We start from the raw sequence: 26,248 nt of genomic DNA on the forward strand, positions 1-26,248 counted from the left end.
AAAAAAAATTTCGAATTTAAAAAAAACCATATTCTTTTCATAATATCTCAAAAATAGTGAAAGATACTTAAAAAAGTGTAATAATAAAAATAGGTTGTTTTTTGAAAAAATTTTGGTTAGTTTGTTTTTCATATCACACAAAATTTGACGAAGATATGATTGATTAAAGGGCGCGCGGTAGCGCAACCACAGTCGCTCTCGAGCCCTTTGACCCTTCACCGTTTCCAAATAAAACGTTTTTCAATACATATTATAATGAAAAAAGTCGTAGCTCTTTTAATTACCTTTAAAATGGATTTTTATAAGTTGTGCTAGTTTCAAAATTGAAGTAGTTATGGCCAAGAACTAAATCATACATATTCAATGTTTTATTTAGGGGTAGTTTTAAGGGTTAAAGAACTTGAGCATATGATTTTCCAGCATAGCTTTTTAGTTTATCAAAAGAAATTTTTTATACAATTTTTAATCGAGGGGTTGATTTTAAGGGTTGAAAGGGGCTAACAATTAAATAATTAAAATAGAGAACCTAAAATATTATTTACTCTATATTTAAGTTTTCTTGTCAAACCAAATTAATTTTTTGTAAATTTTTTCTATTTAGGGGTTGTTTTTAAGGGTTGAAAGTGGGTTCACAATATAATTAAGATAGAGAACGTAAAATATCATTAACTTTATATTTAAATCTTTTTATGTCATACTAAATTAATTTTTGTAAATATTTTCGATTTAGGGGTTGTTTGCAAGGGTTGTACGGTTTTCAAGGGAATGAAAATGAGTTTAACATGAGGTTATTGTGTTAGAAAACACTTCACAATGTCACTCTTTAATATTAAACACGTTTTCTGGCGATAAAATGGCTCAATGTCAATTTTTCCATTAAGGGGTTGTTTTCACCCCTTAAAAATAAAAAAACAGAGTTCGGGTCAATATCACTTTTGAATTTAAGGGTAAGATAAGCCTAATTCCAAAATCTCATGTAAATCGGTTTATAGTAAAAAATTTCGGAGGTAAGAACCTAATTTAAGCTTCAATGACTACACTACTGGTGCAAGATTCTTAAAAATCGGAGCACAAATTAATAATAAAGTCATAAATTGTCAAATTTGATAAACAATTTTGGGTAACGAAATTGTTTGCCGGTGAATGTATTTAGACGTTAGGAAGAACATATATTATGAGATTTAAAAATTTAATACGAACACATTTTAATGCTCTTTATTTTTGATGTGGCACTCTCTACATATAGTGCAGTCACTGAAGGTGGATATGAGCCATTACCTCCGATTTCGTTGAACCTCCATCGATTTGCATGAAAATTGGTGAGTGGTTAGAGGATATCTCAAGGAACAAAGGTGACATGGTGCCAACTTGCGCTTTTACCCTGGGGGGTGGATGTCACCCCTCTTCGGGGGTGAAACTTATTTTATTAAAAATAACCCCATAATTCGATAGAGGGACAAATTATAAGCAAAAAATAAATCAACATATTTTGAGTTATTAAAGATCAATGATTTTAATTTTTCGTGAGAAAAATGTATGTTTTTAACCGATTTTTCATAAATAATTCAAAAAGTATAAGTTTTTGCAAAAAAAGTTATGATCATCAAAATTGAGGTTAATAAAAAATCAAATAACCTCCTTACTAGAAAAACCTTTCAATGTTAACTAAAAGTGAGTTATAGGTAACTGAATGTATATTTCTTTCGTCGAGTACCCAAATCTAAGTATTCAAGCTTAAATACCGGAAAAATGGTGCATTTTATAACATAAACTTATTAAACATTTGTCAAATTTCATAGAAATACCTATCAAATAAGCCCTCGAACAAGTTGATAGCGTTAAAATTTATGCACCAAAAATGTTTCAAAATATATCTTTTAAAAATTTTTCCAAAAAATGTTATTGTTTTTTTGTAAATTACTCCGTTAATTTTTAAGATATAAGGTTCACCTAAAAACTAATTAACCGCTGATTCAAAGAGTTATTAAAAAACGTCAACATTAGTCTTTCAAACCTTTTATTTTTTTTAAAATAAAAGGTAAAATTGCCCCGGTTACATGGTTCTCGCAGCAAAATTGAAATATGAAACGTTTCTATCTCGGTTATTTTTTACTCTACGGAAATAGTAGAATAATTTCTTATGTTACATAATAAAATATTCGTTGTCGAAGTAATCCAAAACAGGCGTATGTTCGTGGAATGACCCATAGATAAAGTATTTGGAATAGAAAAAACTTTAGTTATATATGATTTTTTACGTATATTCAGTATTTTTGGAGTTATTATCAAAAGAATATTAAAAGTACGATAATTTTAAAAATTCTGATTTTCTTAAATTATATCTTTTTTTCAAAAATATGCATTCTAAACCGGTCAAAATTGTTGAAATCATTACCTATGTTAACCTAAAGAAATTTTTGTGAGGATTACTACAAATTTTAATTTTTGTGGAAATGGCGTATGTTTTATTTTTCACTTTTTCCTAAAAAAATCGAAAGGGTTCTCTTATTTTCATCATAACTTGCTTAATTTTGATGCTATTAACTTCTACTGGAGCTCATAGGTATTATGAAGTACTTTGACAAGTGCTTACCAAGTATATTATATAAAATGCATCGTTTTCCCGTTATTTAAGCTTGAATACTTAGATTTGAGTACTTGTCGAAAAAAATATACATTCAATTATCCATAACTCACTTTGAAATAACATTAGTTTAGTTCTTTAATTGGGGAGTGTATTAAGTTTTTTATTATCTTTAATTTTGGTAATAATAGCTTTTTATATAATAATAACAAAAGGTTATAGTTTTTGAGGAAATTGTGAAAAATAGCTTTAAATCATGCATTTTTTAAGAAAAAATAAAATCTTTGATATTTAATAACTCAAAAATATTGATTTATGTTAATAACTTTATATAACAAATTTTGCTTAGAAGTTGCCCCTCTACCGAGTTCTGGTATTATTTTTAATAAAAAAAATTTCACACTTGAGAAGGGGTGGCATCCACCTCCAGGGTAAAAGCGCAAGTTGGCATTATGTCACCTTTGTTCCATGAAGTCTCTTCTAACTACTTACCAATTTTCATGAAAATCTATGAAGGTTCAACGAAATCGGAGGTGAAAACCTTCAGTGACTCCACTAATAATTATTAACAAAAGTAAGAATACTACATTTAAAATATTGAAATAAAATTGAAATAATTCTTATATTATGATTTTTATTGTTTTCTGTTAATTACTTTTATGATTTTTTCCAATTTTTTCTTTTAAAATATTTTAGGGGTTTTAAGAACCACGAGAAATATAATTTGATTTATTCTACCCCATCTTGTTATATGAAGAGTGTGCACGATGATAACGTAAATTTAACACTAAAAACTGATGACTTCTTCCCGTATAGTAGTAGTAACCATGATTTCTGGGCTGGTTATTTCACTTCAAGGACCAACTTGAAAAGGTTTGAACGGGTTGGAAATAATATACTTCAGGTATAAATGTTTTTTAAATATGTTTTTTTGTTGTTTTTTAACAGAGACCCAAAGGATTTTATTATGGATTTCCTAGATGTGTGTTTAGTATCCTCTATATGTTCTCCTTCGTAAGGATGTAGTGGCGGCATGTAAGGCCGATGCCACATTATGCGTTTTGATCGAATGCGTTTCCGCCGCATCCGGTGAAAACGCATAGTGTGACAAATCGATCCGGTTGCGTTGAAAACGGATGCGTTTTGAGTCATCGGTACGCGCTTACAAACTGCACCAGACTAAACGCATAGTGTGACAGGTCAGTCCGGTTGCGTTGGAAACGGATGCGTTTTCACCGCATCCGGTCAAAACGCATAATGTGGCATCAGCCTAAGTCGTTTGACTATTTCTATCCAATTCTCTCTCTCCTGTGCGTGTGGTTTTGCTTCGGAGAACGAGTAACCAGTCATGTCCCTTGTTTGGTCCGACCATCGTAATGGAGATCTTCCTCTGGATCTTCTGCCCTCTACGTAGCTTTCAACTATCATTCGTTCCATGCCTTATCTTCTTCTAGTTATATGTCCAAAATATCTCAGTATATTTTGGTTGATAGTTGTGCTGAGTCTAGTTTTTATGTTAAGTTCGGCTAATATTGAATTATTTGTGCGATGTGCGGTCCATGGTATGCGCAACATTCTCCGGTAGACCCACATTTCAAATGCCATTATACGTTTTGAATCTGCTTTTTTGATGGTCCAAGTCTCTGAAGCGTAGGTGGCGATAGGAAATATAACCGCTCGAACAAGGCGTAATTTTGTGTTTTTTGTCATGTCAGTATTCTTCCATATTTTTGTGAGTTTTACTGTTGCCGATCTGGCCATTATAATGCGGTTGCCATTAGTATACACACACCCAACCTTATATGGAATCACCATGTATTTCAAAGTAATATTTATTTCTTTTGAAAAAACTTGTTATTGTTACGAAGCATAAAGACTTTTATTGAAAATAAACAAATCTATAAGACAATCAGCTAGTACAGTATAGGTTATTTGCTTGAGTTGCAAATTGAGCGAAAATAAATAAACTAACTTTTGCGTCAAAAGACGAAAATATGCCACATGTGGGGTTATAGAACTTACAACGAGGAAAGATTATTGGTCTTTTGGAGCAAGTAATGTTCTCAGACAGACATAGCTGTAGAGCTGGGCGTAACACAGGGGGTTCTGTCCAAAACTTATGCTGGGTAACAGGAACAAGGAAAGCTCAAAAATAATGCAAGGCAAAGTCGCCAAAAAGTAACAAGTGGCTCGCCACGATCGTCTAATGATCCAATCAGCTGGAAGACACCCAACCATTTGTCATCTGCAGCTCTAAAGGCAGCTTTTGGAAGCTACAGGTGTAACTATTTCAGTTGAAACGATAAGAAGAAGAGCTCTTGCCAAGAAGTATACAGCAGGAGGCAGTTATAGGTTCCCGAGTTATCCAGGCAGCACAAGATTGATCACCTAAATTGATGTCTTCACCATCAAAACTGGAACATTGGGAATTGAAAAAATGTGCTATAATGTGCTATTTTCAGACAAAGTCCGGTTTTATGTAAAATCAGATGACCCACGAAATCGTGTACTTAGAGGTCGAGGAAGACAAGCAAGAACGAAAACTGTCAGATCTGTTCGCAAATATATAAGGGGAAGTGTAATGTTCTGGAGAGGAATTGTGATCCGTAAAAAAACTCCTATAATTTCCATCCAATCAACTTTAACTGCTCACAGGTATGTTGATAACCTGTAGTCAGGCTCTGGAGAGGTGCAACAGGAGAAAATTTAATTTTTTTGAATGATAATGGACCTCTACATACCATTAGAGTGACTACAGACATCATTGAAGTAGAAGGTATCCCTTGTTTGGAGTGGCCTGCTTGCTCACCTGAACTTAACCCTATATTATTGGACTCAAGGAAACATAATAGTATAAACTATGTTTATGCTATTGATGGTAGCGAACTGGAACATGTGAATAAAATTAAAGATCTTGGCATAATTTTCGACTGTAAACTTTCATTTACTGAACATGTATCTTTAAAAGTTTCTGAAGCACTTAAATCATATGGATTTGTAGTCAGAAATAGCCGAAATATTACTAACATAAAAACTGTCAAATTACTATATTTCTCTTATGTACGTTGTAAATTAGAATATGCATCTATAATTTGGTCTCCATTTTATAATTCACATGTTCAGTTGATTGAGAAGGTGCAGCGTAAATTTTTGAAATATTTATCATTTAAGATTAACGACATATATCCAGAGAGAGGTTACATAAATAGTGAGCTGTGTAATAGTTTAGATATGGTTTCATTAGAAATGAGGCGAAATTGTGCTTCACTAATATTTTTATTTAAATTGCTGCATAATTTAATTGACTGCCCCGATATTCTTAAACAAATAAATTTTAATGTACCTTCTTATCCTGTTAGAAATGTTTCCACGTTCAGAACTACACAAGCCAGAACAAACCTGATATTAAACTCCCCCATATTTGTTATGTGTGAAAATTATAATTGTTTGGTAAATTATTGTGATATATTCAACTGTAGTATAAGTCAACTTGTCAGAATGGCTAAGTCTCATTTGAATTCTTAATTCACTTGGTAATTATCTTTTCTTTTTTTTCTTTTCTTTAAAATTTAAAATTTAGTTTATAATTAGTGTAAAATTGTCCTATAAATGGATACCTGTTGGACAATAAAGCTATTATTTATTTATTTATTTATTTATTTATAGAGTATCTGTGGGATATGCTTAAAAGAAAAATTAGAGCTCGACGGGATAATCCACAAAACACCGCAAGGCTAGTACAAGCTGCTTTTAAAGGATGGAGCAACCTACCAAAACAAAATGTTGATAATTTGATTAGGAGCGTGCCCACGCAAACTGAAGCTTGCATAAGGACTAGAGGTGATAACACTGACTACCACAAAATACAAAAAAAAATAAATAAAAACAAGTTAAATATTATTTGTTTTACATTGAAATTTTGTATGCTATTGACTTTCAAACAACTACTTTCAAATTTGTGGACATAATTTGTGGTCCGTAAAAAAACTCCTTTAATTTTCATCCAATCAACTTTTACTGCTCACAGACTCTGCAGAGGTGTAACAGCAGAAAATTTAATTTTCTTGCATGATAATGGACCTCTACATACCATTAGAGTGACTACAGACATCATTGAAGCAGAAGGTATTCCTTGTTTGGAGTGGCCTGCTTGCTCACCCGAGCTTAACCCTATAGAGTATTTGTGGGATATGCTTAAAAGAAAAATTAGAGCTCGCCGGGATAATCCACAAAACACCGCACGGCTAGTACAAGCTGCTCTTGAAGGATGGAGTAACCTACCACAACAAAATATTGATAATGTGATTAGGATCGTGCCCACGCAAACGCAAGCTGAAGCTTGTATAAGAACTAGGGGTGATAACACTGACTACCAAAAAAACACAAAAAAAATAAAAACAATTTAAACATTATTTGTTTTACATTGAAATTTTTTTTTGGTATTGACTTTAAAACAACTAGTTCCAATTTTTTGTTAACTACTTTATTGTTTAATTTGATTGTTATCCATTTGTTATTAAATTGCTTTAAAATAAGTATTGTTTGACTCCGTGTGTTCGTTTTTTTAATTTGCACGAAATAATAAGAAATATCAGGTGATTCCATATAAGTGTGGGTGTGTGTATTTTCAATACTTCAATTTCTCCGGCGATAATTTTACATTATTGACAAGTTCGCTGCCACACATATTTTTTAACACATGTGTCCACTACAGAAAAAGATAAAATTGAATCCAAACCCAAGCACTGTACACTTAAACATTGATCCTGAAACAAACTTAGCTAAGTGGTAGAAGCGGACATAGACCCAGGGGATATGTTAGATCCAGAACAGAACTCAGATCGGGAATCTGGTAACTGGAAAAAATTTATCAGTGATAGATTTTAAAAATCAGATAGTGAAGCATTTAGTGACAAACAATAAAACTGACATAAACAAATACATACACCAATTGTTCAAAACGTTATTGAAGTGAAAACAGATGAAAGGAGACATCAACGAAAAAAAATGTCTAAAAACTGTTATAAGAAAAATAGTGAAGAGCATGGGCGCCAATATGCAATGATCAAAACTAGAAAGGTAGATACCTTCTGTAAAACTTGTGCGAACGAGCTATTTTTGTTCTTAGGTACCTTGTTTTTAATGAACTTCATAAAATTTAAATAAGATGAGTATTTATTTCCATTTTTGTACAGCGAATAAGGTTTATTTATTATTTTATTCATGTAGACATATATGTTTGTTAAATACAGATTTCAGAACCTTCCTTGTATTATGTTTTTATAGAAAACAAGTTTCAATACGGACCACGATTCTCATTCTGAAAAAACCTACGAAAATGTATGTGAGATTTCTAGACTTTGTTGGTTCACTGTGTTGGTATAATCGTACATAGTTAAATATACTACAACGGCCCAGCAACTATTAAAAAAAAAATAAAATTCCCGTTTGTAAAAGGTATTTAAAACTTCTAGAAAGGACTACATCATAAGTGTTATCACAGGTTACATCACATGTTTTGAACCACCAAGATGTATGGGTAAAAACCCGTAGGTTGTTTTAAATTTAGAAATAGACCAGGGCGCATCTGTAAAAATATTAGTACATTTGGACGTTGAGAGGTGACTCAAATTTTTTTGCAGAAATTGCTTAAAAATAACTCAAATAATAATATTTGAGATATCCTCACTCTCAAAAAGGTCCGGAACATTGTTTAAATAATCAAAATGTCAAAAAATGAAGGAAAAATTCGATTTTTTTCTTCGTTTTTCGATTATAACTTTAAAAGTATTCATTTCCGAGAAAAGTTGTACTTACATAAAAGTTGCATAATTAAATTTCCTACAATATAAAATTGGTTAAAAATTTAAAAAATAGTCACCCTTGTTGCAAAATATCAATAATTGAGAAAAAACCATAGAAAAACAAGTATTCGCATTTTACGTTTTTCAACCATTTATGCTACACTTAGGACCTTCATATTTCACCCAGACAAACTTTACGATACATTAAAACAGTATTGTAAATTTCATTAAGATCGGTTTAAAAGATTTTGCAAAATAAATTTTGCAATCCAGATTTCGCAAAAAAAATTCATTTTTTCAAAATGTTACAGGACTGAAAATAAAGCAGATAGCAAGTTGGAATTTTTTTGCGTATAGAAGGGTACTGTACCTTTCATTTGTAATTTGCAAAATTAAAATCGATTAACTACCACGGCGTCAGGAATTTTTTTAAATAAGCATTAATTATTGGTGCTACGCGCAGGACAGGGGATAGTATGCTCTGATTGGGAATTCCAATGACCTTTGATAATGATTGATACATTTTAATTTTTATTACATTTCGATATGAATAAATAAATTTGTTTATTGCAAAATAAAAACTTATACTCTATCTTTTGAAATAACACTTTTTTAGCAAAAACTTTCTTTGTTCATATATTTTAACTTAGAGAATAAAAGTTTATTATTTTTAAACATATGCAATTGTTTTAACCAGATTTCACAAACAATAATAAAATTAGTTTGATTTTTGTGGAATTAAAATATTAAAATACAACAAAATATAGAGTAAGAAAATAATATATTAGATAGAGATTGGAAGAAATTTTGGTGGAAATCAACTTGTGTACATCGAACACCGCTGTCTTGCGCGTAGAACCAAAAACTAATGTTTATTTAAAAAATTTGCTGACGCCGTGGTAATTAATCGATTTTAATTTTGCAAATTGCAAATTAAAGATACGGTACACTTCTATACGCAAAAAAATTTCAACTTGCTATCTGCTTTATTTTCAGTCCTGCAACATTAAAAAAAATGAATTTTTTTTGCGAAAGCTGGATTGCAAACTTTATTTTGCAAAATCTATTAAGCTAATCTTAATGAAATTTACAGTGTTGTTTAACTATACCATAAAGTTTTTATGGATAAAATATGAAGGTCCTTAGTGTAACGTAAATGGTTGAAAAACGTAAAATGCAAATACTTGTTTTTGTATGTTTTTTTTTCGCAATTATTGCTATTTTGCAACAAGGGTGACTATTTTTTAAATATTTAACTAATTCTATATTGTAGGAAATTTAATTACGCAACTTTTATGTAAGTACAACTTTTCTCAAAAATGAACAGTTTTAAAGTTATAATCAAAAAACCAATAAAAAAATCGAATTTTTCCTTTCCTTCATATTTTGACATTTTGATTATTTAAACAATGGTCCGGACCATTTTGAGTGGGAGGATAACTCAAATATTATTATTTGAATTATTTTCAAGCAATTTCTGCAAAAAAAATTGAGTCACCTCTCAACGTCCATCTCAAAACAGATGCGCCCTGAACTAATATGGATTACAACATATTATAAAAAATGATGCGATGTTAAAAATATTCCTGGATTAACTCCCGGTATCACACGACGCTCCCCATGCTGGTTGTTATGTCTAGAGGTTATACCTCAACAGATTTTAGGAGACAACTGAACTTAATGGCATTCCGAACGATGTCACAACTGGACTGTCCTGTTCTGTCTGTCGTATTCTTTCTGTCTGTCCTGTCTGAAATCGTTCGGAATGCCATTAAGTTCAGTTATCACCTAAAGTCCGGTAAGTGTGGTTTAACCTCTGGACATTACAACCAGCATGGGGAGAGTCGTGTGATGCAGCGAATATTTTTAACATCGCATCAATTTTTATAATATAATGTAACCCATTTCTAAATTTAAACCAACTTAAGGGTTTTTAACCATACATCTTGGTGGATCAAAACATGTGATGTAACCTTGATAACACTGATGATGGAATAATCAACAATAATAAAAAATGCCACACGGAAATGGTTTCGGAACAACATGATGATGGAATCTTCATTCTGAAAACGTTCTGTTGTAATGTAGCCCTTTCTAGGGATTTTAAATATATCCTTTAGCAAGGGGAATTTTATTACTTTTATTTGATTTATGGTATACAGCCAGATACAGGAATTTATTTTCCTTGTGGATATTAGAAAATATGTTGACCAACATGTGACTTGCTGGGCAGCGTAAGTGCTGGTCCTATATCACCAACATGGCAGTGAATCTGCTAAAAATATAGCAAATCCTAACATATTTTCACCCATTCGGAATAAGGCTACAGTTAAAACTTATTTTGTATACTATTGCTGGTAGCCCAATAAATGACCGTTTTGGAGTGTAATTTCCAGGGGCAACTCCGAATTGCATGAAAATTTGGATTTAGGTTCTGTTTACCCTCCACTTCAGAGTTGAATTTGTGCCGTTGGTTGCTTTTACTTGAGGGGTGACATTTACCCCTTCTCGGGGGGTGAAAACGCGTGTTTAAAATAAGGCCGGAAATGGATAAATTGACTTATTTTAAGCACCTTTTGTTCTATAAAGTTTTTTAAGTAAGTCAATACTTTTCGAGTTATTCGCGATTTAAAATGTTGATTTTTCGACAAAAAAACTACGTTTTCAGACAGTTCTTCCCAAATAACTCAAAAAGTAAATATTTTATCGAAAAAAACATTTTCGGAAAAAGGGTAGCCTATAAAAAAATGAAAAAAATGGTGTACCAGTAAAGTCTACAAATTGAGTAGAAGCAAAATTGTAGCTCATGAAAAATACGTTCTTATTCGTCTAATTCCAAATCGAATAATTCAACGCGAAATCACCGAAGAAAGAAGCGATTTTCGGGAAAACCTTATTAACATTTTTAAAGTATCGAAAAAAAGCTTATTATTTGTTTTTTACAAAAGTTTACAGCATCAAAAATAAACGAGTTACACTGAAAAAAATAGTTGGCCTCTTTTTTTTGGTAAAAAAATCGTGAAAACCTCCCTCTATTTAGCACCCTAAATGAAATTAATCGTTTGGCTTTACCATCTATTTTAACTGTATGTGTATTGTTTATATGATCTGTAAGTTTGATTGGTTCGAAGTGCTTATTTTTGAAAACATTTGGTTTTAAAGTAAAAAAAATTTCTAAAAATATTTGAAAAAATTTATTTTTTCAAAATAATATAAAAAGTATTAGTGTTAAGAAAAATCTTAAAGAGTAAAAAAATGTAGGTTCTGCTATTATAAATATGATAGTTTCATTTTGTTTCTCCGTAAGGCAAAAATAGGTTAAGATATGGCTGTTCAAATTTTGGATACACTTGTGATTAGTGACCCATTCAAGCTTTCTCAATTATAACCCTAAAAATAAACACTTTAAACCGGTGAGACTGACAGATCATATAAAAAAATAGATAGGTAAGTAAATTGTTTGTAAAGCGGTAGCGATTAATTGCACTTGGGAAGCTAAACACGGCGAGATTTTCATGATTTTTTACAAAAAAAAAGAGGACCAACTTTATTTTGAGCGTAACTCGCTTATTTTTAATGCTAAAACTTTTGTTAACAATTAAAACAAAGCTTTTTATAAACACTTTAAAAAAGTTTAAATGTGTTTTTCCCGAAAAGTGCTTAATTTTTCGGTGATTTCACCTTGAAATATTCGATTTGGAATTAGACGAATAAGAACGTATTTTTCATGAGCTACAACTTTGTTTTTATTTGATTGATAGACTTTACTGATACATCATTTTTTTAGGTCTTTTATAAGCTACACTTTTAATAGGGACATTTTTTCGATAAAATATTGACTTTTTGAGTTATTTGCGAAAAACCGTCTGAAAACGTAGTTTTTTTGTCGAAAAACCAACATTTTCAATGGCAAATAAAGTTGCTTAAAATCAGTCAATTTATTAATTTCCGGTCTTATCTTGAACATATGATTTTTCACCCCCGAGAAGGGGTGACTGTCACCCCCCAAGTAAAAGCAACCAACCTCACAATTTCAACTTTGAAGTGGAGGGTAAGTAGAACCTAAATACAAAATTTCATGCAATTCGGAGTTGCCCCTGAAAATTACACGGTATCGTCGAATTTCCCGTACATTTACTGGGCTATGGGTGAGGTAGTATTGTATAAATTCCATGATGTTGCAAGGCTGGAATACTCTTCACCGGATGATAAATTTGTTTAACTTGAGCTGTTGATAGCCCATTCAATTCAGTTTTTTTATGAAGATTTTACCATTTAGATTCTTTGATAGTCTTTTTGATCTCTATGTATATAAGGGCAACCTGTCCTGTGTCTTTAATAAACTTTGCACCAGGAAAGCCAACATTTCAAAGGCATGTTACGATTTGCTATTTGGTTTTTGTCAACTCTTGGTCAGTCATTCGGAATGTTGGTAAATTTTGAAGGACTATCGCATTCGGTAAAACGATTATTACTCTAATAATATGTATTAATTTTAAAATTCCAGGCAACTAAACAATTATATGCACTTAGTTCCAAAAGAGGTTATGATGACAATCTAACGGATCTTAAACAAGCTATGGGCACGTTACAACATCATGATGCAATATCTGGTACTGCAACTCAAGAAGTAACCAATGATTATGTACGAACCTTAACTGCTGCTATTAAAAAAACGGAGGAACCACTGACTGAAATAATAGGGTTTGTAATGATTTCTGCCTTTTAATTAATGTTTCTGTTATAAGGTTTACGGTATGGGGCTTTTATTACTCTTAACCCGCTAGTAGTCGCGCCGTTAGATAGAATCTCACATTTATCCTTTTTTGCGATAACTTGATAAACAATTTTGCAATTTTGAAAAAAAATCGTAAGTGCCTCGAGGAAAGGTGTACGTAATCGTAAGTGTGTTTAACAATAGAGATAGAACAACGAGGACCATGTCATCAGGGCTGCAACCGCATCACCAAGACTGCAACGACCAACATCCGTAGGCCTGGTGGCCTAGAACATCCACGTCTCCAGAGCCAGTTGCAGAACCACCAGCAGTACCATTCGACATCAAGAAGATACCATCAGCTACCAAAAGCCATAAGTATAATCCAGAATTGTTAGTTTTTGGCAAGAATTTGAATACATTTGTTAATGCAATTTACTAAGTCATTTTATTTATTATATCTTTATGAACAATAAACATGATTAGTTAAAAACTATGTTTTGTTTGCTTCCATTCCAATTTTCATAGTTCATATCTAAGGTTAGGACAAGACGAACACACACCTGAGTGACTGAGCTAAGCTAAGGGTGTAACGATGGCTATCTTAGTTGATTGGGATAATATTTTCGAGTATTGTTTCAATTAGCTGGGGTAGTCCATCGCTTACTCGTTACACTGTCCAACACCACCAACGCACTTGTCTTATCTGAAGAATCGAGCTGTGAGTGTGTGGTTTGGTAGCAGACAACAAGCATCAATAAATACTATTTTCTTATTTTTCATTTTTATATTCAATTTTTGCAGTAAATCTATTTTGGTACTTTTTTGACTAATTTTTATATATTTTCACATGTTATGGGTCAAAAAGTATTACCAGTTACAATAATTTAATTATATATTTCAGCATAATTGATTTAAAATACATTTACAGTTGCAAATATTGGTATTTTAACATTTTGATACTTTTTACCTACTTTTTTTGGCTAATTTTTATGTTAGGACCTTGATAGTAATGTCCACATGGCATTTTTCCTGTTTTTTTCAATTTAACCAGTTTTTTTTTGGTAGTTCTTCTTTAATTACTTTCTTATTTTGTTGTAACTTTCCAAAACCCAAGAGAATTTTTCCATTTATTGTCATATTTTCTGTACTTTTTATACGTAGTATTTCTTCTACGTTCTTTTCATAGGTACTTCTGTGTACTCTAAAGTGCATTTAAATCTTGTTTTATTACTTATTTTCAATTACTTTTTACTTATTCTTATATTTCCTAGTTGTTTTCATATATTTATTACCAATTTTGTACAACTACCAAAAATTTTGTTGTTTCCGTCGAACTTTCTGTTCGGATGGTATATACTACTTTACTTGTATAGTAAAGACTAGGACAATTTTCAAGTTCTTTTCTTTCATTGAGGTATTTTATTCTTATTCTTCTTCTTTACGTATTCAGAATATTAATTTAAATCATTCTTCTTCTTCTTGTGTTGAATCTCAAAAAATTTTTTGTTCGTAAAGCATGATATTTTACATTTTTCAATTTTTTGCATTAGTGCACTTATATTAATTATGATAAACATCATATTTAACATCTTTTTTATTTAACAATGCCCTATTTATCTATATATTATTGTTTTATTATTTTATTTTGGGTGTTGTACTGATTTTTGATACAGATTAGCATGAAAGCCTCATCCGGCACTTATAAGTTGTGTATGGCTTATATATAGCTGCATAGACACCTAGTGTTTTTTTTTTCTAGGGTACATATAAGTTATCCATAGGGTTGGGCCAGATCTATTGAGTCTGAGTTCCGTTTTTTGGTCTTAATGACTGTTGATATACAGTTTAATGCTGTATATTATTTTTAGGATGATGTCTTTTATAAATTTTTTCTTTTGGAGTTCAAACAATTCTATGCATATCTACTTTTAGAAATCTGGTGTAGAATTGTGGCGCTTTGAAGTATGATTGTAGTTTAGCTACTAGCATTTGTTATTTTCCATCTTTGCAAATCATATTTATGCATTTTTATATATATATTTTGTTCTTTAGTGTAGATCCCTGGTATGCATTTGATGGAAGTAGCATTTGCATTATGTATCATTATCTCTCTCTTTATTAACTTTTTGGTTAAGTCTTTTAGGACTAGTTTTATGCAGTTTTTTTTAAACCCTTTGGTGTAGAACTTTGTCTTATTTGGCTTTCCACATAGTTGGTACTTTTATTTAATGGTTTATCTATAGTTGCATTTCATTTCATTTATTATATTATTATACTTATATTATCTTTATCTACTTATATGCTTTTACTTACCTTGTCATATTGAGTATCATTTTTATTGCCTTACTTTCGGTACTCAAGTTATCCGAGTACTTATTATTTTGTCGAGATTCAGTTCTTAGTAGCTCTATTAGCTATTTATTTTATTAAGGATGTATTATCCATTATACAATTACTTAAATTTGGTTATATGCCTTTTATTTTATATAAATACCAGAATATTTGCAATGCAATTCATTTTTAATATGTCTACATTATTTGACTATGGTTACTTACTTACTTTTGGATTCTTAGTAAAATTTAATTATTACTTACACTTTATACTACATTAGACCTGGATCCCGCGTAAGAAAAAAAAGTTGATTAATAGCAAGCTGAAAATTTGTTAATAGCTTAACGGTGTCTAGTCGGACAAACTTTGATGCACGGGAACACTGGAACAGGGGAAGTTTTAACGGTGGAGCATGATAAACGTGTCGTCCTGACAAGTTTATGATGGTGAAAAATAGCAAGTTGTTTTTAAGTTTATTCAATAGCCAACCTTATATAATATATGAAAAAATGTTTGTCCGACAAAAAGGTTGGGCATTTTAACGAGTCCGACACGTAGAACATGTCACATCACAGGAACTATGTTGGTGATGAATAGCAGTCTGATTTTTGCATGAGAGTTTAATGAAAGGTTAAAAAAGCAATTGGAAGTTCTGTCGGACAAAATGAATGGGAAATTTTCCTAGTCGGACATTCTAAACATGTAAGATATAGACAAAAATGTTGGTGATAAATAACAAGCTAATTTTGATTTGTTTATGTACAAATTATATTTTGTAACGCAAAAAGTTATATGTCGGACAAAAAGTTTGGGCAAATCGAAGGAAATAAATAAAAAACATTTTTTCAGAATGACTTAGTCACATATTGATAAAGCTATTTTAGTTGTATATTAAGTGCGTTCGCGGGAGCCTGTCGGCGACTAGTCGGCGACAACTTAGCAGCAAAACGCATGCGCACTTTAAAATGATATAAATAATATCGTTAATATATAAATATACAAGGTATATTTACCTAGTATAATTTAATAATTAATTATTAATATTAACTAAAAGTAAATATACCTTGTACATTTATCTATTAACGGTATTATTTATATTAAGTGAGGTTAGAAATTGTCGGCGACAAATTGTCAACTGTACCCGCGAACGCACCTATTATTATTTATATTCACATATTTGCATGTGCATATATATACATGCACACTCCAAAAACAGTGAGGTAAGTATCAATGCATGTATATATTGCAAAACAATTATTTTTTGGGTGGAGTTTGTTCTAGATATTCTCAAAACGACAATAAAACATGTCAAAGAACATGTGAAAGAAATCTCTTAGGGTTTTCTAATTAGGTGCATCAGAAAGTACGGAAAATTTCCTATAAAAAACGTTGTATACATTTTTTTCCATACACAAATCTTAACCCTATAAACGACATTGAAAAATGTGAAGAGTCTAAAACTTCGGTGCTTATAAGAATATACGTAAATATGACACATTATGCTTAGAAGTATGTATTAGAAGGCTGCATTTGTCAGTGTGACACTTTGTGCTATACAAAGTAGTATTTGAAAGTACATGGTCTCTGAGTTTCTGTTTGCTACGTGTGTTGGAAATTAAAATTTATATTAACTATGGAGTGTTTTTGTGTCTATTTTTGAGTGTCAACAGTTTAAATTTTAAGTCGCCAAATCAAAAGTGAAACCATTCAACGGAACATTTTTGAGTAATTTTCGAACATTTTACAAAGTTAGTACAATACTTGGTCATCAATTAAATGAGGTTCAGTTGCCAGATAATTATTGTGAAAGTTCTATTGAATATCATTCTTCGTGCTATAATGCTTTGCTTGATTGAAAAAGGGTACCTAAATAAATTATTACTAAAATTGTATAACGTAATTTTTCTCAACTTTCTACAAATGAAATAATGTAATTAATATGTCACAGGGCAAGAAATAATTTGCTGCCAAAATAAATCGATTAGTTTAAATTTGAAGTTACGATTGCAATTTATTATGAATTATTGTCAGAAGTGACAGTTTTTCTTAAATGGAAATGTATTCATAGCATAGAGTTAAATATTAGCATAGAGAGAGTGTCATTCAGAGCGAAGTGACGACACCATCTTTTTTATTTGGATTAGTGCTGTTTCACTCTTACGCATAGTAAAGCTGCTACAGTTGTCCTCCTCTTCCGTGCCTATCTTCACACTGAATGTCATTATAGATTCTCGATACAATGTGTTAGAAGGAGATGCAGCAAACCAGTCCCTGAGATCTTGTCGTCAGGAAGCGCGGAAGGTAGGCTCCCTCTATGTTAATATATACCTCTATGATTCATAGACATAAGGGTAGACAGGGAATACAGTGCAAAAAGTCGATAGGTTGTCTATCTATCTCTTTTAACCAAGCGATCCCGCGCATGTGGCAGACAAAGATAGCTAGACCACCCAATCCATAATATAATTTGTCTGATCTACTATAAATGTATTACAGTGAGGTATCTAAATGATGTTGAGATAAATCGAAAGATATCGATTGTAATTGATTGCAGGTGCTTTTGACATAGAGTAATCACCCCTTATTAAAATTTCAAAAATTATTTTTTGAAATTGTCCGACTACAAAATCTACCCCTTATTTTTTTCCGACAACAGTCATTCTTGCTAAGGAATAATTTACTTTATTAAATTTCGTCTTTGTCGGAAAGCTATTTATCACCAGCATTTTTGTCTATATCTTACCTGTTTAGAATGTCCGACTACGAAAACTTCCCATTAATTTTGTCGGACAGAACTTCCAATTGCTTTTTTAACCTTTCATTAAACTCTCATGCAAAAATCAGACTGCTATTCATCACCAACATAATTCCTGTGATGTGACATGTTCTACGTGTCGGACTCGTTAAAATGCCCAACATTTTTGTCGGACAAACATTTTCGCATATATTACATAACGTTGGCTATCGAATAAACTTAAAAACAACTTGCTATTTTTCACCATCATAAACTTGTCAGGACGACACGTTTATCATGCTCCACAATTAAAACTTCCCCTGTTCCAGTGTTCCCGTGCATCAAAGTTTGTCCGACTAGACACCGTTAAACTATTAACAAATTTTCAGCTTGCTATTAATCAACTTTTCTTTCTTACGCGGGATCCAGGTCTACATGTCTTTATAATTTTGAATTAATTTCATACTTTTTTAAAGTACATTTATTTTTTATCCAGAGATAGATATTCTCTGATGTCATTTATTTATAATAAATATTTTATAGTGTGATGAATGCTACAATTCATTGGGTAATATTTTTATTTTCCCCAGAGTAACATCTGAAAATTATTTTGGTACTTTAAAATTTTTTATGATTAATAATTTAAATTAACTATATACATTGACTTAATGATTACTTTATTATCAGTATTTATTTTTGATTTGTTTTGAACGATTACTACTGCATATATTTATTTCTGGTTAGAACTTTGATTTCTTGTTTTCCATGAGAAAAATTTCTCACCTGTGTTCGAAATTTTTCTGATGAGTGGAGGGAGTGTGTAACATTCCTGTTTTCTTTGAGAAAAATTTCTCACGTGTGTTCAAAATTTTTCTGATGGGTGAGAGGAGTGTGTAACGTTACAAACGTCACATCTTTGATATTTTATTTTTAAAATAATTATTTTACCTTGTTTTCTTTAATATTTCATTAATAATTATCTTCTTCTAATTGGTTTACCCATTTTCCCCTTTAAAAATCGGTTGGCGCTCTCTTTTATTACCTTCTTTTATTATCTTCTATTTAATATATCTCTTTCATTTAAATCATCATACTGAACATACCTCGTATATTCATACTCTCCAAATATCTGTATTTTCAATACGGAACATGCCGCTACTTCATAGTACTTGGTTGTCATTTTAAACGTCGATTTCAATGACAGTGTCACTTCATCGACTTGACCCCCTACTCCCTGACATACACTGGAAGGGAAAAATGAATCCTTAAAAAGGCATGTAATTCCAAAATTAGATCATTTTATTTCAACAAATCATCTTCCTCTTGGGGTAAGAATATTATATTGTAATTATATTTCTCCGTCTAACAGTTTTTCTAATTTTTTTATCTAACCTTCAAATGTTCAACCATGTGTTTGATTTCTATATTTCTTTTCATCTATTAATATGCACGTTTAGTAATCAAAATTTTAACTATTCTCATCTAACTTCTATGTAATTTAACCTTGCCACTTACTATTTCTGAATACTAATTGGCAAAGGTGCGATTTGGTTTTCTTCTTGATGATTGATATGTGTCTTTATCTTATAGTTTTTGGGAATAAAATCACTTTCCTCCCTCCGGGAGCTGCAAGCATCCTCAAATCGCCGGCGATAGAACAACGAGGACCATGTCATCAGGGCTGCAACCGCATCACCAAGACTGCAACGACCAACATCCGTAGGCCTGGTGGCCTAGAACATCCACGTCTCCAGAGCCAGTTGCAGAACCAGCAGCAGTACCATTCGACATCAAGAAGATACCATCAGCTACCAAAAGCCATAAGTATAATCCAGAATTGTTAGTTTTTGGCAAGAATTTGAATACATTTGTTAATGCAATTTACTAAGTCATTTTATTTATTATATCTTTATGAACAATAAACATGATTAGTTAAAAACTATGTTTTGTTTGCTTCCATTCCAATTTTCATAGTTCATATCTAAGGTTAGGACAAGACGAACACACACCTGAGTGACTGAGCTAAGCTAAGGGTGTAACGATGGCTATCTTGGTTAGTTGAGGTAATATTTTCGAATATTGTTTCAATTAGCTGGGGTAGTCCATCGCTTACTCGTTACAGATTTTTTTTTTATTTTTTTTAATAATTTTTTTTTCTTCTTCTTTTTGTGGAATTTATGGCTACGGGGAGAGCCAATTAGCTTTAATAATTGTTAGAAATAATATTTCTAACATAACAAGTAAATAAAAATACTATAAAATAAAAATTTTTTGTAAATCCATATTTAAATTCGTATTTTGAGATAGAATCTAACACGCGACTATTCACGTTACAGAAGTGAGCGCGACTACTCCCGGGTTAAGGGGAACATTTCCTCATCACCTATATCTTCTCCTCCTATGCGCCACTTCTGTTGAATTCTTTTCTATCCAGGGCTGCGTATATTAGGTCATTTCTTTTGGTGTTAAACCTATACTTCTCCTTCCATACATCTTTTCCTTCAGGGTTAGTTGTAGCTACTCGTAGGTACTCAGTGTGGTGCGTGATGTGACCGATATGTTGTTTTCCTTATTTAAACAGTTCGGACTACATATACCTCGTCCAATTTACTTATCGTTGCACGTCATCCGCGCCATAGCCTGCGACACGATACCAACACGAAATATTTAGTCGGTGGGTGTGTTCTTTTTTAGAATCACAATGATTCTAAAGGGGAACACACCTACCGCCTAGATATTTCGTGTTGGTCTCGTGTCACAGGCTATGGCGCGGATGACGTGCAACGGTAAGTAAATTGGACGAGGTATATATAGTTGTGGATAAGTGGTCGTTTTCCTTAAGACTTTTGCATTGATAGTTTTACTAGTCCAGCTGATTCATAGCATACCTAGAGCCAGAGCCACATTTAAAACGCTTACAGTACTTTAAATCTTCCTGCTTCAACGTCCATATTTCACATCCAAACAGTTGTAAGGGCACTTTGCACTTTGATGTCCGAGATCTTACGTACATGGCCAACTTCGGGTGGTATATATTTTTTTTGTTAACAAAACCCGTTCTGGGGATTTCAATACATCTATTTTTTGAACCATAGAGCTGAGTGTTTATTTCTTGCCCTTTGTTTTGCATGTAGGATTCATGGCCGAAAATAAGTATTTTGAAGTGTATATATCTAGTTTCATCCTAGCACCAATTTTGACAAGCTATTCATTATTGTTTGTAGACGTTCTTCTGATTCAGCTAGTTTCACAGTGTCTTTTCTCCCGTGACACATTCCCCTCCAGGCCGAAATCAAATTTTTTGAGTAGTATGGACATCTATAATAATAACCTATAGGTATGTTTTCTGCAGCCGATTTTGATGATATACTTAGTTATAAACAAATCAAGATCAAAAATCGGTAAATTTTCGTTTTTTCGTCTATTACCAAAAAGTGAAGCATTCCAAATAAATTTGAGAATAAGAAAAAGAATTCCAAATAAATTTGAGAATAAGAAACTTATGAATCATATAAAAAAATTCAATATGGCGTTCGTAGAATATGTCTATCCTTATTTGTTGCTTAGAAAATTTCAAAATAAGTCATAAATTTTGAGATTTTTTAAATGTTCATACTTATGTAAAAATTAAGTTATAACACTGAATGCTGAGACTTCATGTACTTAAATTCTATTTTAAATTTCAAAGCAATTGGTCAAATAGTTTAAAAGTTATTTAATTTGTTTTTCCCAAATTCATTTTTTTGCAACACTATAAGTCAGAAAATTATGAGGTTACAGTAATCCTTCGTGATTACACAGATTACTACAGTTTATGAATGAAGAACATTTATACTAATTTAAAAAAATGACAAAAAGTAATTTTAAACAGTGTAAAATAATTTTGCAAAAACATGTCGATTTTTTGCTTACTTATAAACAATTAGAATAACATTTTAACCGTTACCCGTAGAAAAGCTATTTTTTCATATTTAGAAAGACTGAATTTTTATACACATTTAGAAAGAAAAATAATTGTCCTAGGACAATTAGGGACGATGTTAGCCCCCCTTCTTTTAATTCACATGTTCTTGCAAAATAATTTTGCAATATTTAGATTTATTGATTGTCATTATTTTTTTAATTAAATTAATAGTGTAAATCTTCTTCTTTCATAAACTACTAAGTATTACTGTAACTTCATAATTTTCTGACTTATGGTGTTACAAAAAAAAATTAATTTGGAAAAAACAAGTTAAATATATTTTAAAGTATTTGACCAATTGCTTTAAAATTTAGGGTGTGATTTAAGCACCAGAAGTCTCAGCATTCCGTGTAATACGAAGGTTCTAAGTTAATTCTTACATAAGTTATGACTATTTATAACAACTCAAAATTTATTTTTTATTTTCCAATTTTCTAAGCAACCAATAAGGATAGACATATTCGTCAAACGCCATATTGAATTTTTTTATACGATTTATGAATTTTTCACTCTCAAATTTGTTTAAAATTCTTATCATTTTGGTAATAGATTAAAAGGCGAAAATTTACAATTTTTTGATCTTCATTTGTTTATAACTATGTATATCATCAAAATCGGCTGCCGGAAACATATAGGTTATTATTATAGATGTCCATACTACTCAAAAAATTGTTGTACTAAAGCTATTTCCTTGTGGAATTTTTATAATCAACTATTTTCAATGGGAAATAAGCCACAATTTTACCAAAAAAAATGATTTTATTAACGTTGCGAAGCCCAAATCGGGTTTCGTTATCAAAATACAAAATAATACTAAAATAAACAAAAATGTTGTTGCTAACTAAAAAAATTCTTCTAATAATTTATTTAAGCTGACTCATTTATATTGGCAATTTAGATGTATATTATACATTTTAAAGTAGAAGACTTTAACATGATATCGCCAATATTTATGAGTTGCGTTCCTGTGACAACTTTACTAAAAGATAGTTCATTCGATTACATGAAATCAATCCCAACTCAAGAATATACGTCACGAAACAGTCATAGCATGTGATCTGTCTTTAAATAGACAACCAAATGCAGCGATGACAGTAAAATTCTCGCATTAGATATTCCATAGTAAATCACGAGGGAAAACCAGGAAAAAACCTCGTGATACTATCACGACATCGTAAGTATTTGGTATTACATTTAATTTACTTTCAAAAATCTAATACCAAATTCTGACTTTATTATGTTTAAATTAATAATACATAGATATACAATAAGTAATACTAAAATATAAAATTTGTACTAACTCGATATGTTATTGACTTACTAATCGTGGTATTTTCTTTCTATTGACTTCCTCTTCCAGTATGGGTAACCACATCCTACTGCATTCTACCGAGGAATTTGCGACACAATTGGTTTCATTTAGCAAAATTAGATTTTTTTGTGACGGATATTCTTGAGTTGGGATTGATTTCATGTAATCAAATGAACTATCTTTTAGTAAAATCATCCCATGAACGCAACTCATAAATATTGGCGATATCATTTTAAAGTCTTCTACCTTAAAATGTATAATATACGTCGAAATTGCCAATATCAATGAGTCAGATTAAATAAATTATTAGGGTAAAATTGTGGCTTATTTCCCATTGAAAATAGTTGATTTAAAAAAAAAAAATGGTTTCGGTCTGGAGGGGGTTGTGTCACCAACAGGATATTTTTTTCCCTTATTTCTCTGAACTATTAATAATATGTTCTGTATAATAGACAGGAGACATCCCTAAAGTACTCCTCATTTTAAGCTTAGTTAATGTTACTATTTTCAGTATGCATTATAATTCACGTATATTTGTATTTTGTTTCAGTGAGTTGCTTGAGGCAAAGACAGAATTAGACTGGAACCTGAGTTCGTGCCTTCTTACCAATTTTAGTATATGTGCCACTTCTCAAAATAGTGATAAGTTTGTGGTCGCCATCTATAACCCACTAGCATGGAATGCAACGCATTACATTAGACTGCCCGTGGAAGAGGGAAAATATATCATTAATGGACCAGATGGTAAATATTATTTTGATATTCTTAGATATTAAGACAGGTAAGAAAACAGCTAGGTACATTAATAAATAAGACGAAACAATAAACAAGTAGAAGAACTTGAAACTACTCCATGGCGTTACAACCCGTGGGGTTTAGCCGACTCGGCAGTCTGCCTCTATTCCTGTCTGTCTTGAACAATCTCCAACTAAAGATAGATCTATCTCTCAAAATATCAAGATGAGACTGGTGAATAGAGTGGTACGAAAAAAGTCAAGTTGATAATCCAGTATCGCTATAGTGCGGAAAAGTTGCGATTGGTAATTACAAGAAAAACAAAACAAAAATTATTCAAATCGGAATTTATCTTCCGATCCCGCAACGGGCCTAAAGATTATGAAAAAATGAAATTTTACCTTTTTTTCGGAAATTGTTATTTATTCTCCATGTACATTTTATTTATCGCTATGTAAAATTTATTTACAGTTTGCATGGTTGAGTAATAAAAACAATAGTTTTACGCACTTAACGAATATCTTTAGATCCCGCAAGGTCAATCAAAATCTATAAAAATTTGAAATTGTTGATGATTTTGATAAATTAAAAAACATTTATTTATCTCATTTTTCTCTTACATTGTGAAGCTCTTCGCTTGTTTATATATTGTATAATAATATTTAAACGACCCGGAACTCACAACAAGAAGGTGGTTGCACTTTTTACTCCACCCACACCCTTCTCTCCATAAAACCAATGAGTGTGTGGTTTTTACATTATTTACATAGTACATTTTTTTTTTCATTATGTTTGTATCAATCTTTTAAACGCCAACTTTGAATTTTGATTTGGTGGTAAAATCTGGCAGCATGGACCTTGATTTAAGTGTTGCCTTGATGAAGCCATCTCTTGATTGGGTCCCACATACATTAAGCCGGCCTCAAACGACTCGTGTACTTCGCAAGTACAGAATTATTCGCCTACTTGGAAAGTATACGAGTTTGCGATTGTAATGACAAACAGGGCACTCACACGACGTGTACAATTTATAAGTACGCGAGCGTAAACATTTGGCTTAACGACCTTGACAAATGAATCAGTGGTGTGATTACTCATAAATAGACCAGGACATTTAGGAAAAATTTAGAAAGATACAACTTTTTTCATTGTGTTCAGTAAAAAAATAACCATAGAAAAATGGCTCGAAATGCATAGTTGCATTTTAAAGTGCATGATATCCATCCAAAAGTGCATAAACATGTCAAAATAAGTGTATTAGGGCCAGATTTTGTTTCTCGGGGGTTTTTGGGTCGCTGACGACGAATAATACGCCATCAGAACGGACCATCGGGGCACCTGGTGTCCAGGTTCCCTGCTAAGGCACGTCATTTAGAGTTTAGAGGGTTTTCGGCACTAAATTTATGCAGATTACTCGGGAGTTTTTGGGGTAGCTGAGCAAAAATACGCCATCAAAACCGACCCCCGTTGCACCTGATGCCCAAGAACCCTCCAAACTCCTGAAAATAAGATGCCTTAGCATTGTGTACCAGGTGGTCGGGAGTCGGTTCTGATACCGTATTCGTATTAGGCGACCCCAAAAACTGCCTACTTAATCTATTTGCATGCATTCAGTGCCGAAATCCTTAAAACCCTCAGAAGATGACGTGCCTTAGAAGTGACCACGGGCACAAGGTGCTCCGGGGGTTGGTTCTGATGGAGTATTCGTGTTCAGCAGCACCCCAACCCCCGTATAATCCGTTTGTATTAATTTAGTACCAAAATCCTTCGAAACTTCAGAATATGCGACGTGCTACAGCAGTGACACTGGGGCACCAGAGGCTACAGGGGTCGGTTCTGATGGCATATTCGTATTCAGCGACTCCACAAACCTCCAAGTAAACTGATTGCATTAATTTAGGGCTGTTAGCCTTCGAACCTCCAGATGACGTGCCCTAGCAGCGACCTTGGGCACCAGGTGCTCGGGGGGTAGGTTCTGATAGCGTAGTCATGTTCATCGACCTCAAAAACGTCGCGAGTAACAAAACTTGGCTCTTAATATGCTTATTTTGACATGTTTATGC

The 26,248-nt window shown here is 32.0% G+C and overlaps 1 protein-coding gene across 2 annotated transcripts in view; it reads left to right on the forward strand.

The window, feature by feature from the left end:
• LOC114332063 (lysosomal alpha-mannosidase) overlaps positions 1-26,248 on the forward strand; it is a 110,884-nt gene that overhangs the window by 60,590 nt on the left and 24,046 nt on the right. For both annotated transcript variants that reach the window (XM_050662537.1, XM_050662536.1), the window contains 3 exons: positions 3,281-3,488; positions 12,896-13,092; positions 24,001-24,194. In XM_050662537.1, coding sequence (XP_050518494.1) covers positions 3,281-3,488; positions 12,896-13,092; positions 24,001-24,194 — 599 coding nt within the window. The remainder of the gene's footprint in view (positions 1-3,280; positions 3,489-12,895; positions 13,093-24,000; positions 24,195-26,248) is intronic.

Source organism: Diabrotica virgifera, chromosome 9, assembly GCF_917563875.1.
Source record: "Diabrotica virgifera virgifera chromosome 9, PGI_DIABVI_V3a".
NCBI lineage: Eukaryota > Metazoa > Arthropoda > Insecta > Coleoptera > Chrysomelidae > Diabrotica > Diabrotica virgifera.